The sequence below is a fragment of the Synchiropus splendidus genome, chromosome 11 (genome assembly GCF_027744825.2).
Source record: "Synchiropus splendidus isolate RoL2022-P1 chromosome 11, RoL_Sspl_1.0, whole genome shotgun sequence".
NCBI lineage: Eukaryota > Metazoa > Chordata > Actinopteri > Syngnathiformes > Callionymidae > Synchiropus > Synchiropus splendidus.
In genome coordinates this window covers 17,824,079-17,839,637 of record NC_071344.1, presented here as the reverse complement: position 1 = coordinate 17,839,637, position 15,559 = coordinate 17,824,079, and the positions used below count along the sequence as shown (strand labels likewise).

General features: G+C 45.3%; 1 protein-coding gene across 2 annotated transcripts in view; it reads left to right on the top strand.

Moving 5' to 3' along the window:
- The first annotated feature begins 478 nt into the window (after window positions 1–478).
- Window positions 479–15,559, top strand: part of ppargc1b (peroxisome proliferator-activated receptor gamma, coactivator 1 beta) — a 59,644-nt gene continuing 44,563 nt past the window's right edge. For both annotated transcript variants that reach the window (XM_053879491.1, XM_053879490.1), the window contains exon 1: window positions 479–607. In XM_053879491.1, coding sequence (XP_053735466.1) covers window positions 527–607 — 81 coding nt within the window. In that variant the 5' untranslated portion in view covers window positions 479–526. The remainder of the gene's footprint in view (window positions 608–15,559) is intronic.

The following is a 15,559-nucleotide window of genomic DNA, read 5'->3' as shown; positions in this document are numbered from 1 at the left end:
AAGTCTTTATCAACAACGTTAATAACTACAATGCTAAATTTTATTTTGTCATCGTTTAAAATGCATTTTTCACCATTTCATTTATAAAATTGCATTGAATCACAATGATTTTTAATTATTATTATTATTATTCAAAAGCTTAATGCGTTGTAATATGCAATATTGGACCAATCTGATACATTTTTCAGGGGAGGGACTTATTTGGATATTTTATGTCCTGAGTTGAGAGATAATTCATGAGTTCATCAGTATAATACGTCAATATATCTGTATAGTGGAGTTGCGTCCGTTTATGTGTTGCACAACACAGACAGATTAATTTTCTTGTCGTTACGGGACCATCAAGTGCTCATGATATTAACCCCCGTGGCCCCCAGACCTCCAGTCCTCCTCACAATTGTTTTGCGTGTGTGTTTGTGTGTGTGCGTTAGAGTGAGAGCGGGAGCGCCCCCTGCAGGCCGCCGCCGCCGCTGCTCCTCCTGCTATACTCCGCTCTCTGACTCCTCAGCTCCTCATTCACTAGAAGATGGCGGCCTGCGCTCCACTGTTAGATGAGGAACTCTCGTCCTTTGTCTTCAATTACCTGACAGAAAACTCCGGCAGCCAGGTAAGAACCGAGCAGCCCTGGACGCGCGGGACTTGTGGCTTTCCAGTGCGGGCTTCAGCTCCGCACGTCGCCGGCTCCGGAGCCTGCAGCAGGCGGCTGATGCGAGCCAGTGCCCGGCTTGTCAGCAGCATCTCGCCCCGGTGTCTCCGCCTGCGTGTGTGTCTTGACGTCTGGCTCTCACGCGCGTGTTGGCGGAGGACATACCGGCGGCTCCGGTTCTGCCTCAGATGACGGATTCTTGACAGGTCGGAGGCGGCCGCGGACCCACGCCGCTGTGGGTGCTTCACGCCCGGGGAGGATGGTTTGGTATGCAGGAGGGCGCTGGGAAACTTTTGACGCATTCTTGAGGGAAGTTTCAATCCGAGGCTGGGACACGTGGTGCGGACCCGAACGCGTGGACTTGGACATGTGGACCCGTGTTGTGATCCTCCGATATGATTCGCACGAATCCACGCAGGAATGTTGGGCTGCACTTGAGAGACTTTGCCGCGGCTCTGCTGGACGTCGGTTCCGAGTTTGACCCAAAAGATCCCGAGTCACTGATCCACTCAATCCTAAGCTGATTGGCAGCTCCCATTCGCCTCCCTTGTATTTCTGCAGCGATCTCGATTCACGGTGGTTAAAAACACCCGCTGGATGTTGTTGAACTTGAAGTTGTTATCGGTTTTTTTTTTTTTGACGCTTTCGTAAGTGTTTGCGTCATGGTTTGGCGGCTTACAAAACACGCGCGTGGCACGTTATTGTTTGATTTGCGAGGCAGGGATGCTGCGTGTCCTGAAGGCTCTGGGCTCGAATCCCATCCGTGGCACTTGAAAACACCGCGTGTTCGTGCCAGCCGAGCCCAACTTTGAACCCGCACTGAACCAGCTCGTCTCTAGAGGTTTTATTTGGATCTTTTCTCCGGTGATCTCGGGGGACTCGACGGAAGGGATCAGGTTTAATCCGCATACTGTGGAGTTTAAAACCCAACAGCAGGTTGTGTGTTCGCGGTGCAGGGCTTGTTTTTGCCGGGAGCCTGCGGAGGAGCGTGCGCTGGTCCGGTCAGCTGATGGGCAGCTTGCAGCAGGTTAATTGTGGAAGGATTTAGGGAGATGCTGGACTATTTTTAACGCAGGCCTGTGCTGAGACAGATGTGGACCCTCACATAACAACACAAGCAGCACTGCCACTCCACCTCCTTGCAATCAGACCAGCGCTTGATGGACTGTAATTCCATCCGTTGATCACAGTTTCCAAACAATCACAATCTCCCCCCGACTGTGTTTGAATCCCAACAAGCCCCAGTGAGCTCAGCAGAGCCAGACCACATCCACACACCTGACCACCTGCACACAACCAAACAGCACACTAGCTTTAAGACGCCTTTACCAGCGATGCTAGCATTGTGGATAGCGATGCATAACTCAGGTGCTGTTTGTGTCAGCATTTACATTAGCGATTGGCCTTTCAAGCTAGCAATATGCCGCGCACCTTGACATCTGTTTTAAGCGTCTGATAAATAGCTGAGGATACAAGATGGACTTTCTTGTTACGTTCTGTGAGGACCTTCAGTTGAGACCAACTAAGAGACGTTGTGTAAGGTTACGGTAATTTGTGATGTGTTTGCAGTACACATGGAATGCTAGCTATGCTAAGTGTTGTCATGGACGACTGAAACGTTTGGGGAAACTTTAACCTCAGAGTTAGCATTGATATGTGTAGTACAGGAACGCTAGGATGGGTCAGAAGCTAGCGTGTTGTTGTTGCTACAATGATAAGAACGAGCATCAGAGCTAGCATGAGTGTAGTGTAGTACAAGTGTAGGATGACAACGCAAGAACATTTTCCCTCATTTAGAATACCAAATGTTGCATTGACAGGAGGCTAACAGCCAAGCATTTGTAGACCAATAATAACAGCACCATGTTGCCATAGCTTTTTGGCCATTGGAAGTAACTTGGGTTGCCTTTGGGATAGTAAACGGCGTAGAACATGAGTAGCTGGGGCCACTGTGTTTTCATAGACCATGCTCTCGTCATATCTTTTTGTTCAGGAGTTGCAAATGTCATGTGACAGTGTTGAGGTGCGATGGATATATGTCATATTCCAGGTCATTCACAACAAGGCTAGCGCTATCATAGCTGAGCTGTTGATGGGAAGCTAAAGTTGCTGGGAAAGGTTGCATGGAAAACACTTGATCCTGTAGTTTGCACTTGAGTGAGATGATTAGAGAGTTAATTTTCCCAAATGACTAAACCTGTCGTCAAACAATTTGAGAGTCACATTCTGTTCTCTTGTTTTAATGTTTGTTTGTGCGGTTAAACAGAAAAAAGAATGTATAATGTGCAGAGAACGAGTCGGACTGCATCAGCAGCATTTCCCTGACGGACGCAGGCGAGGGTGAAGCACCAGGAAGAAATATTAATGGATGAAATAATGGAGCGGGGAATTTGCTCTCAAGTTGTTTCTGTGTGTTCACGCCGATAAGATTATCTTTTCTACAAACGCTGTTAATATTTACTCAGGGTTATTAGGTCTGAGGTGTGTGTGTGTGTGTGTATGTGTGTGTGTGCAGCTCGCCCCTGCTGGCTGGTTATTGTAATACTACTCTCTCCTCGTGACTGGAGTTACAGAACAGAGCTGCTGCAGTCATGTGAGTCGTAGTGAAGGCGGAAGGGAGGGAGGGAGGGCGAGAGGGAGGCGTTTCCCGTGACGTAAAGCAGTGAAATGCAGTCCGGCCCCCCGCCCCCCCTTCGCCGCCTCCTGCAAGCATGTGACTCCTTCCTGCTCGCTCTGCCGCTCTCTCTCGCCGCCACTATCTCTTCAGCTTAAACATTCAGCACACACTCTTATTAATGTTTGATAACCTGTTGGGAGAGAAGATTTTTGGGATCAGCTCACTGCTTCAGTTCCACAATACATATTCTTAATAATAAATGTGTGGTACAAAAATATTGATAAACACAGTTTCAACTGAAGTGGAAAATTCTGAAGAAAATATGAATTTGGTGAAATAAATTATAGTTGTTATTACAACATGTAAAAACATCATAATGTATAGGTATAGGTTATAAAGATATCCATATATAAAAATTGTTAAAGTAAATACAAGTTTATTATTCACCCAGATAGCAAAGTGGCAAAACAAATCAAATTTAAAAAATAGTTAAAATATTATGCTAATGTGTAATGAATTCCACACAATATTTTAGAACAAACAATCTTATACATTATTAAAAAAATCTTGCATTAACATTTTAAACAATATTTTAAAAGGAATAAATCTATATGTCTATATATCTATAAGTTCAATGGCAAATCGAAGCTGTCGATCAAAACAAATGTAGTTGAACTTCCTCATCACAGTGACGGTTACTGCTGGAAAAGTTCAGTCCTTTGTTCTATAACGGAATTTTACTGGTGCGGATCCAAATGGTGGAACCAGCTGAACTGTGGCAACGTTGCGTCAGAGTCCAGCCGGCTGCCAATGGCTGACCCGCTCAGGGGGGTGCGGCTGTCTGCAACCTAGGTGGATGAACTTCTGAGGCTGGAGCCGACTGTACATCTACCGGCCAACTGGGCTGGTAAAATATTAGCTCTGGTTCGGTCGCGAAGTCCACTCTGAACACGCTGGTCGATGAGCAACCTCCTGCGTCACGTGTGGTCGGAGAGCACATGGTGGCAAAATAGTTCAAGTAGTACTGACCTTTTCTGAATATCCAGCTCAACTGCTGACACGGTGAGGTGCGCCACTGTAGCATAGCATCTTTAGCTTCTCAAGATAGAAACCCACACCACATGTTTTTGTTTTGTATCATTTGTGGGAGTTCATACATCTTAAGCATGAGATTAACAATTCTTCACTTGTTCTGGGTAGTCTTATTTTTTTCATTAGCTTGTGAGCTACTCTACCATAGCAACATGAGCTGCTGCCTGAAAAAATACAGTACACTTTTGGGTGTTAAAATGAGCGTTGACATCGATAACTGTAGTGTTACAGTTATAATATGTAATAATAATATAATATATAATAATGAATAATAATATAAATATAATAATAATGCTTATATATTGCATTACAACTTGACCCGACTAGTAGAAAAAAAAAATTCACGGGATTATTGTTTCGGTGAATATTGTATCTCGAAATATAAAAGAAATAGATTTTGAAATCAATAAATAAATCTGTTCAGATCTACATTAAATTATTATGATGATATGGATAATGTAATCTGAGGAAGATGAAAACATTTGGGTTTTGTTTCAGAGTAGCCTCGTGCTTGGCTCTCAAAGCCTAATTGACTCAAACACGGCGCCTGCAGCCACGACTGTCATGTTCGTGGCTCCGTTTTGTCAGTTACTCTGTAACCATGACGCCTGCGTGTGTGGAGGCGACCCACTCCCCTCCCCCGGCTATCAGGTGATCCGATCCAATTTCCAAGACTCCCCTGCAGACGACATAAGGCCGGTGTTCTGTTGGACCTCCACCTTTTCTCGCCACGACCGGGTGTAGAAGGTGCTGTATTATTTAGGTCTTTGCAGTTTGACTGGCGGTTTTGTCATCATCCCACAGCTGTGATGATATCATCGCTATTGAACATGAAACTGGCATGGCCACAACTGAAAAGCAGAACGTAAAATTCGTGGTGAGGCGTTTTCACACGTCGAGATTCACCATAGGAAGCTGGGTGTCAGACGTGTTCGCGCCTCGGTGTCCTCCTGTAGGTGACATCCGAGTCCTGGTGGGAGATTTCCACCTTCATTCCACACACTTACAGTACAGACGCCACATTAGCATCTCCAAGCTTGTGAACATTTAAGCAATAGCATGTTTGTAATAACGCTGTGTCTTACCTCCTTGTGCCCTTTCTAAAACATTCATCGCTGATTTAAAAAAAAAAAAAATCTGATTGCATGAGCTAGTTTAGTGCAGCAACATTAGCTTCTGCTTGACCTTTGTGAAGTGAAGTGAACTCAATCATTTTCAGCTTTGATACGACACCCCCAGTTTAGCGCAGCTATGCTAGCTTCTGGTCGTAAACATCTCACTTCCACCAGATAAATGTGTTTTTGATACATGCTTTGACCTTGCTCCAAAATGTAAGCGAGCTAATCTAGCATTATTAGCCGTGTCTCATAAAACATGCACTTGATTGTTCCTTGCTGCTTTCTGATGGCAGCCGTCGCAGATCGCCCACTCGCTCTCCGTGAGATCTCACACACGGGAAATTATGGAAATGACAGAATAAATTTCCTTATAATGTGTCAGGAGATTTGGAGACGTGTTAGCGTCTGCTGCTGACGGGGACTGAAATTGTCTCACGTCGACAGGGTTTTGATTGAGTTGACATGGATGGATGTTATAGTGCTGTGTTCAGGAAAAAAAAAAAACCAAAAACTTCCCACTGGAAGGACAGAAAAATAATAATTTAAAACGGCCGGATATTTAGGTCATCTTCCACATCAATCAATAGTTTCTGTGACATTCAGTTAGTCGACTCGACTCACTATATCATTAAGTTTCACTTCAAATTTGAGCTATTGTGTCCTCAAGAATGGTAGCTATACTTCGTCATTCTGCTATGACGGTCCCATTTTATTGAAACAGTTTTACTTACTAGGTTGCTATTTTTGCTCCAGCTTTGGCAAGTTGTTCTGAAATTAGCCGTTTACCTTGAAACAACTAAATGACTAAAATGTAAAACAGGCTAGCAAGCTGCTGCTTTTTTGCTATCAGGTGAGCGAATTAGACATAATAATAATAATTAATAATAATTAATTCGCGATTAGTCGCGATGATTAGCTTGATCTTGCTAACCTTGTGTTGCATCTGTAGAAGGCTTTTCTTTGCATTCCTTACGACACACTCTGTTTCTTAAACGTTAGCAATTTTGATAACAAAATCTTTTTTAAGCTAGCCGGAGATAAAAAAAAAAAAAAAAAACAGTTTTCCGATGTTGATGTGTGAGCTTCTAAGCCACGGCTAGGTAGCTTGAGATATGTTGAACGTGAACCGATCAAAGTCATTGTGCGTGCATTAGGAGACCAAATCAGAAAAGTGATTTGTGAAGAGAAGCGTACGTCTTCTCTAAATCAAATGTAGCTTGCTCTTGTGGTGATATTTTGCGTGTTCTAGCTACAATGAGACGTGCTACGGACAGACGGAAAGACGACCTGTCCGCTTCACTTTTTCCTCATTGTGACTTCTCCCTCCTGTGGTTCCGTATCATTAACCTGCTTCGCTTCTCCTTGCCGTGCTTCCTCCGTCTGTCTGTGTCGTGATGCCACTGCTGCTGCAGTGCAAAGTGAACAGCTTGCTTTTTCTACTGTGACTCACCTGTCTGTCTCCTTTTGTCCCGGAAGCTGGCGAGCAGCGTCCAGCCCAAATTCGCCACGGTTCCATTTACGGGTCTAATTTAATGACTGCTATTGACCCCCGAGGTCGGCAAGTGTTCATGGATTACTGCCAACGATTTCAGCTGTCAGTAGGTCAAATGTCACGGAGTCACGATTCGTGTCAATACTTGGAGCGGAGAATTCCCAAATATGTACAGTGCTCAAAATTCAATTCAGTAGAATTAAAAAGCACCCAATGGGAGATCCCCTGCATTCATGTGTGGACCCTGACCCTCCAAGATCTGCTTTTTAGGAAGCATATATTAGAACTGTCCATCTGGAAATGTCCAGCAACAGGAAGATGTGAAGAGGGAAATAAATGAAGTGATGTTCCTGCTGTTGAATCAGAACTGGAGGAGGAACGTGGTGGAGCATCTGGAGCTGAGAACACTGCAGTGTGGACGTGACCTCCTCCTCCTATTCCCACAGCCTGGCTGGATGCTTCTGATTTGTGGTCTGATGTCTTTGAGTCTTAATTATCAATTACTTAAGCTGGGAATGTGTTGACTGGCCTCATGCATCAAAGAGTGCAGGGGGACTTGCGCTTTCTTCTGAAATGCCCACGAGATTCGCCAACATCCGGCAGTTGTTTGCTGACTTTTAATGCTGGCGACTGTTAGCTTAGCGGTGGGGCCAGTTGAGGAGCTTGCTCAATAATTAATGCTGATTCGTCAGCTGCTCGCTGGGGCGGACATCTTTAGATGCAGAGTCATGCGGAAGCGTCCGGAGAGCCAAACAGGTTCATGTCATTGGAGGGCGTCAAGATTCCCTGTCGTCTTTCCTGAAGTTGTAGCTGTGCAGTCTATCTTTACCTGCACGGCACATAAGGCCAGGCCGACCTCTGACCCTGTGTGCGCCACGTGAGTTGGAGCCATGCTGCCAAAGGCTTACTGACCCACATTAGCCTGCCCAGTGGAACCAAAATGTGAATCTAGGATTTCACAGTGCTGTTGCAATTTGTTGTTGTTTTTTTCATGAATTTGGGATTATTTAGTGATGCTCAAAACAACGACTCAGTCGTCGCACGAGAGAGTTCACCTTGGTCAAGGTCTTCGGCGTTGATAAACCTAGTGAGAATGTGATGACAGGGGGGCAGTCTGCAATGAAGACTCTCAGTAAATTCAGGCGCCTTTTTAGCGGTTTCCAGACCAACCAAAGAAACTAGTTGAAACAACCTCAAACCGATACCTCCTGATATTACTAGGGTATTATTGATATTGAGCCGTTTCATCATCTCCTGCTGCCGACCAGGGGAAAAACATCATGACAAATCAGGCGCTATTTAAATAACGCTGGTGTCGGTGAATAGATTGAAGCTATAAAGGACGAGCGAATGAAGCGTAACGAGGCGATAAGAGAGGATTGCGGCCGACAGGAGAGTTTATAAACTGTGTTTAAAATAACGGCCTGCACCGTAAAGGCGGAGGATGAATTAACGCTCTGGGTTAGTCGCGGTTACACGACGAATAGATTTTCATATATATGAAGACAGCGAGTGTAAATAGAGCCAGCTCTCGGATCATCTCTCTGCTGTTTCACAAGCAATGTCGTGCGTGTCCGACTCTCCGCTCGGCTGAGCTCCTCTGCCTCCTCGGGGGACGACTCGGGAAATCTTGCGTGCCAGGCAGATAGGAAGACTTTGCACCTGCTTGTAGTCCCCCACCTCCATTTCTGATCCATTATCTTGGAAGTGAACGCTCGGAATGACGCCGGAAAATGACTCCATTTAGCTGCTGTGGCACTTAAGCGCGGACGGAACAGAGCTGCTTTAAATACGCTTGCTTGCTTGAGAATTCTGTGAGCAGTTCTACAATCACTGCTAAAACACTTGTTTTCATCCACACTTTAATTGTTCCACTTGTTTTCTCCCAGTCTATTTGACTGTGTTGAGTTACTTGGCCACCTGCTTTTCTGGATGTTAGCTCTGTAGCTACTTCTGTGCTGCTGTTGATGATTCGTACTGCTGCCACCATTTTCCACACGTAGCATGTTAGCACATGGACTGCGTGTTTGTGCTACAATGCTCACAATCTGTCAACCTCTTCTGTACTTAACCCAGCTCAAACATGTACATGTCATTGAGTTGGGTATATTAAGAATTATATTAGCACTACAGCTATTCACATTTTGAAAGTAAAATGATCTCGGTTTTAAATCTGTTGTAGCTGTTTATGTTGCATTAGCTATCCCATTCACTCTGCTGGGGATTTGTTTAAAGTCTTATGCAAATTCAACAACTCGCCTTGTTTAGAACGCTAGAGATCATGGAGGTAGTACACACTTAATGTTTATTAGCCTCAGTAGCGTGACTGGAGCTATGGTAGTCCTTCAGCTGTGAATATCAGTCAAATAATCTCTTTTGGAAATGGTGTGCCTCTGCTAACAAAGTGCCAAATGTAGCACTTTAACTAGAATAGCGCTTGAGCTTCATTAGCACATCAGGCACCGGTTGAATAATAAACATTTAAATGCAACGACCCTTGTTGATGTCAATGTTTTTGCCACTTGGAAACTGTTTAAAATAAGTTAGCATATTAGTTCTAATTTGCCTCCATCTAAAATCGTAGCTACTAAAGCAATTTAGCCGTCATAAACTGCAGGAAATCAGATCTTTGATCACCACCTAAGCTTCCCGAGTAGTAAATGTTAATGACTTTTTAACTAATGCTGGACTAGCAGGGACTCAAAGGTCTACTTGGCAGTACATTTCCTGTAAATGCTCAACATTAGCACATGAAATATGTTGTAACGACCATGTACTATCCCTTATAAATGAGAGGAAATGTTCCAATTCACTATGTTGTATAGTGGTTCAGGAGCATCAAAACCTGTGTTTGGTGTCTTTACATGAGGCCACTGCATAGATCCTTTGCTGTTGATCTATGTGGTCAAGTGCCTCATTGGAATTCCCTGTCACATCCCGTGTCCTCTCCGCATCACATATGTCGCCTTCATGTGTGCCACGTGTCCTTATCTAACCTTTGCCGTTCAATTTGTATTCATCACAAGACCCGTGTTTTTGTATTGATAGTGTCAACATGAGCACAAGGCCATCCGTGAGTCCGCCGTGCCTGGGGGAGACGCCGATGAAGGAGAGGGAATCCAATCTGGCCCGGCGGCTTCGGGGCGGGGGGTAGCGTGTGGCCCGCGAGTCTCTGCAGCAGTGCCCTATTTCTCTAAACGCTTCCTCGCCTTTTGTTACCTGATTTATCTCGCGGCGGCCGCTGGAGAAATGTCTTATTTTAAACGCAGGGAGGGAGCGGACAGATGGGTCGCTCGAGATGAGACATAGACATGCTACGATCACAGAGGCCTCCATGCGCCGCCGCTTCTGTGCTATGTATATATATCCCCTTCAAGTATATGTATTGTTTCTGAATCAAGTGTGATATCACTCTCATGCACCTTTGATTTAGCTCCACCCCCAACAGTAATCCTCAATAGTAGACCTAACAACCAGAAGTATGTTGGACTCAGATGCCCACATAGTGGTTCGGAGTGACTAGAGTTGTCTCTCATGTTTGAGTTCCTGTGATGCGCAGGAAGTTAGTCACACTCTTAACAGCTCATCTCTGTCAGGTTAGAACATCTGTCGACTGTAGGACTCCACGCATCTGTGAGTCCTTACAGAGGAGATGCTGGAAGGTGACGGACTGAAATCAAATCATGCGACCCCAGGTCGGCTGAAGAGTCAGAGTCAAAGTCAAGCTGGTTACAGCGTGCAATATCAAGTGTGCTTACATAATCCAGGTGTATCTGTGCCACATCAGCCTTTGATAATAGCAAAGCTTGCTTGGTTACTATCTCGCGGTGTCATAAAGAAGAGAGTTGTCCGAGGTCCAGAGTTGTAATCTCTGCCACCGCTTTTGGGCACCGTCACAGCCGTTAAACTTTCTTCTGGTCCGGTGCCAATGTTTTGGCTGCCCCCCTCGCTTCCCCCACCCAGACAGGACTCTATAAATAGGTCTGGACGGCGAACGGGCAGACGCCCAGCCTCACATCACTACGGCTTAAAGTAGGGTTCACAGCGTCATGGAAAATCTGGACGAGTCGTTGACTATTACAATCCAACTTCCAGGACTCAATATACAGACACATCTGGCTCAGTGGAGTACTGTAACTATTTCTGATATAGATTTGCTCAAAGTCACCAGAGAAGTTGCCGGAAAAGGGTGAAAAGTGTGTGTCACCTTGGTTGAAGGTGTAACGCCTTGGCTGGGTCAAGACAGGAAAAAGTGGCTGCGTCCACTCCTTAATCCCGCCTCTGCAGGATTATTGTTTGTGATTATGCAGATTACACCTCAGTGGGTTCTGCTTCCTGTTGAACTCTGCAGAGGATTGGAACCAGCAGATCCTCTCCTCTGACATTGACCCTCATGATGATACTACAAGCTGGTGGTCAATCATTTTAAAAGAAAACAGCTTTTCTTAGCATCTGAGTGCAGCCAGTTGTTTTAGCATCAATGGTCAGTGCTGCAGGAGAGAGAGGCTGTTATTTACTGTATTTATGGTCAATCCAGCAGGAGATTCACGCGTCTGTATAGCGTCAGTGCTCATCTCCACTGTAATTACATGATAGGAGTTGTTATTGTAGCATCAGTGTTCAACTGGGCAGTCGTTGATGTAGCTTCCGTGGTCAACAGAACTGCACTTATTTAAGCATGACTATAGTCAGCATCCTAGCTGCATTTGTTGCTAATGGTAGCGTAGCATCATCGATTGTCTTAGCAGCACTCGTCGTAGCATCAGCAGTCGACTCTACTGTAATTACACGTCATGATGGCATCAATTGTCGTAGCATCTGTGGTCTACTGTGCTGTCATTACACGTCATGCCACCAGCGGCCATCGCAGCGTCGCTGGTCAACTGTGCAGCAGCAGATTAGTCATTGGCACTAAAACACTTAAAAGTATTAAGCAGTTGTAGTGAGCGTAACAACGAGACAACGCCTTCACTGTGGCTTTATTTATACCGTCAATTGAAGGATTAAACCGGATTAGAATGACATAATCTGTTTCATTAGAGGTGCTTGTTATTGAATTAAGAATGGTTTTGCTGCAGAGTGACTCGTACTATTCAAACGCTGATCTGTGAGCGCGATAGAGGTCACTGGACTGAACCCACTTCTGTACATGGAACGGGTGAGTCACGTTGGCTTGGTGTGGTCTTGGTTTGTGGAGTCAGTGGGTCTCAGGAAGGCCATCGGACTCATGGAGTGACACGTCTGACCAGGTCCCGGATCTGTGAACTGACGCGCGTTTGACTTGGTGTGACTCTGGTGACACTAATGTCAGTTTGACTGCTATATTCACATAGTCCAAAACATCTGATTCAGTCCCTTTGATTTAAAGACGGGACGGGAAACTGAGCCATGTTCACAATAGTCGCTGTAACCTCAGCACAGAGCGACTCCTTTCTGAAGGAACTGTCTGTGTTTGTTATGAATCTCATACAATACATTGTTAAATATGGGTTGATGCTGCTGTGCAGACTAGAATTTGATTTGTTGTCATGACATTGACTCGAGTGCGACTCACTAACCTGAGAGTCGCTAGTTCAGATGTTGGTTCAACGTTTGCCGCTGCGTTTTTTTTTTTTGCCGCGGAGGAGGTGAACATATTGGACTTTTGGCTTTTGTCTCTTAATCTGCAATTTAAATGTCACCACAGTTGTAATCTATATTGCCAGATTAATAATCTGGAGTTGAGCGATCATGTGACTTTAAAACAGTTGTGAGTCTTATCAGGTTGTGTGTCGTCTCAACACAGTGACGGTTGGTCCGGCTGTGTTGTGTGTGTGTGTGTGGACTCTCAAGGGCATCGCCGTAAATGAGAGAAAAGGTTAAAGGAAATTTCCATGGCTTAGCTACACACACTTTCTCACACACACACTCATGCAGGTGCCAGCATGGCCGTGGCAACTGAAGGTATCAGGGGGCAGACAAGCACAGACTGGTGTGAGGAAGTGCAACACGCACACACACACACACACACACACACAGTGTGAGTTTGCACTTCTCTCCTCGGGCAAAACAATATTTAATATTGTTACCTACACACACTCGAGTCTCATCGTCGCCACTTTAGAACCATTTGTTGTTATTTTTGGTTCCTCTGATAAAAGCAGGAGTGTGTTTCTGTCTGCGGTGCAGCAAGGTTAAAAATAGTTTGTCACAGCTTCAAATCTGACTCTACTCACACCACAGTTTACCTTAAATACTGCCCCTCAGGGTTCATGCAGTCTGACCAGACCTGCAAAGGCCTGCCAACTTTAATGACCATTTTCAGGCTCTTTGTGTTAAGCTCTGTAAACATCACAAAATCAGTAGTTTCCAACATGGATCTTGATCCACGATTCTCGTAGAACACATTTCACGGAAAAACATGCAAATCTGAATTATAAAAACTATATTTGAAAGTACAGTATTATTTTAAAAAAGTGACCCTAACTGCTATGAAAGGAAAGTAGCAAGCACCTTCTATAGAAAGTGATAGAACATAAAATGTGATGGTACTCCAAAAAGTTGACTTGTGAAAAAGATGGGTGCATGTATCCTAGCGTGATATTCTGGTGAAGGTTGTGCAGACCTGTCTGAAATCCATTCCCAAAAAGAACTGTGGGCTCGGGTTGATTGAAATGACTTGCCCCTGATCCCCTGTTGAGTTTGTCTCATTGTGTGAGCTGTTGTGTCGGGGTGTGGTTTTGTGTCGCTGTGATCGCCCTTCTGTGGGCTCAGGGATGGAACGTTTGTGTGAGTCATGTGTGGGTTGAGCTCTGGTTGCAGGCTTCTACCTGCTCGCAGCAGTGAGAGTGATAATGCAGGTAAACAGTGCTCTGCTGCTGCTGCTGTGTGTGTGTGTGTGTGTGTCATGTCTGTGCTCATCTTCATCCAGAAGTCACCCTCCTCATCTTCATCTTCGCGTGTGTGCACTTTTCTTCACATCATCGTTTTTTCTCGCTCATTGACCTACTTCCTAAAGGCCGCTCTGGCTTGCGTGACCGATGTGTTCACTGGTACTGTAGCATTACTCTCTCTCTCACACACACACATATATGTATATACATAAGTGTGTTTAAAGCTCGCACACATCTACTAACCTTCATGTATAATCTCTTAATGCCACGAGTGTGTGAAGCTGCTTTCATATTGTCTTCCAATCGACTAAAAGCCCAGATGTGTGTCACAACTAAACTGACACTAATCTGTGTAATGTTGTGGAAATGTTGCTTGAAAGTAATACATTGAACTGACTGATGGTCTTCCATTTTCTCACCCTCAAAATGTGAATCCTGTGCCTTTGTGTTGTCAAACAAGAATCATGTGCTCGTGTGCACCCTGTGTGCTTGACGTCAGTGGCTGCTAACACGTGGCTTAGTGGCGTCCATCCTCGCCCGCAAGGTCGCGGAGGCAGCAGCTTCAACAGGGATGCCGAGACGCTCCTGGGCCAGTGAAGAGATCTCACATCAAAACTAGGTTGACCCATTGATCTGCTCCCAGCTGGCTGTTCCTGAAATGCCTGGAAAGGGAGGCGCCCAAACCACCTCATCAGGCTCCTAGCAGAGAAGCAGTGGCTCTGCTCCGAGTCTGGTTCTGGTCCAGATGGGGACCAAGATTGATCAGCAAACAGAGATCTTTGCCCTTTGTGTGAAGGTGACCCGCCATCTTTATCAGGATGACATCACGCTTTGCGCGACTAACTGTGTTAATAGTAGGGTGAGTGACACAGAACCCCCCTGATGTGACGGCTGTGCAGGATGCAAAGATCTGATGATTCCAGGAAAAGTAAATATGATGCTCTGTGTTGACCTCGATGCTAATTCCTGCCTCAGCTTCCTCTCTGTTCTCCTCTCTGGTGCATTCAGGTGTTGCGTAAAACCCAGCTCTGATCTGGAATGCTAATGAATAGTGCCATAAAATCAATTATCCCTCTCTGCACGCAGTTTGTTGAATCGTTGCGTCCCAGGCTTGATTTAAGAGAGCTGCTGCTCAGTTTAAGGAACGGGTGCCGTCTCGTGCGGAGGTACGAGTCGCTGTTGACTCATCAGGCCTCGCAGAGAAGTTTGTCTGGAGGCGTCGAGTCCAAGAAAACAAGATTGGCGTCTTGTTGAAAGCGCTTAGAAAACAGTGACACACCCACCGTGTGGCGTGTGTGCGCTCCCCGCCTCGCCTCCCTCGCAAGGCGCAGGCTTCGTCGTGGACGGCAGGAATGCCAGCTCTGTGATGCAACTTGGGAAATAAGCACATTCTTCCTTTATTATGTTGCGTGTTTGTATCTGTCTAAACGTGCAAGTTGTCGGTCCTGAACTGTAGTTATTGTGTTTACTCTGTTGCTCCTTGCTCACACACGTGCGTGTGTTGACGTCTGAGAGCAATGTCTTCCACAATTTGGGGTCTGAACAGTCCAGACTGGATCAGCTTGCTGGTTTTGTCATGAGGAAAATGCTGAGTAATGTTTAGACTTGACCCTCATCTCTTCCATGAACTAGCTAGACTCCAAAAGCACTTGGAAAAGAATGCCTTTATCAAAATACAAACGAGTATTGCACATTACATTGTTGACACTGTGATCTGGAATG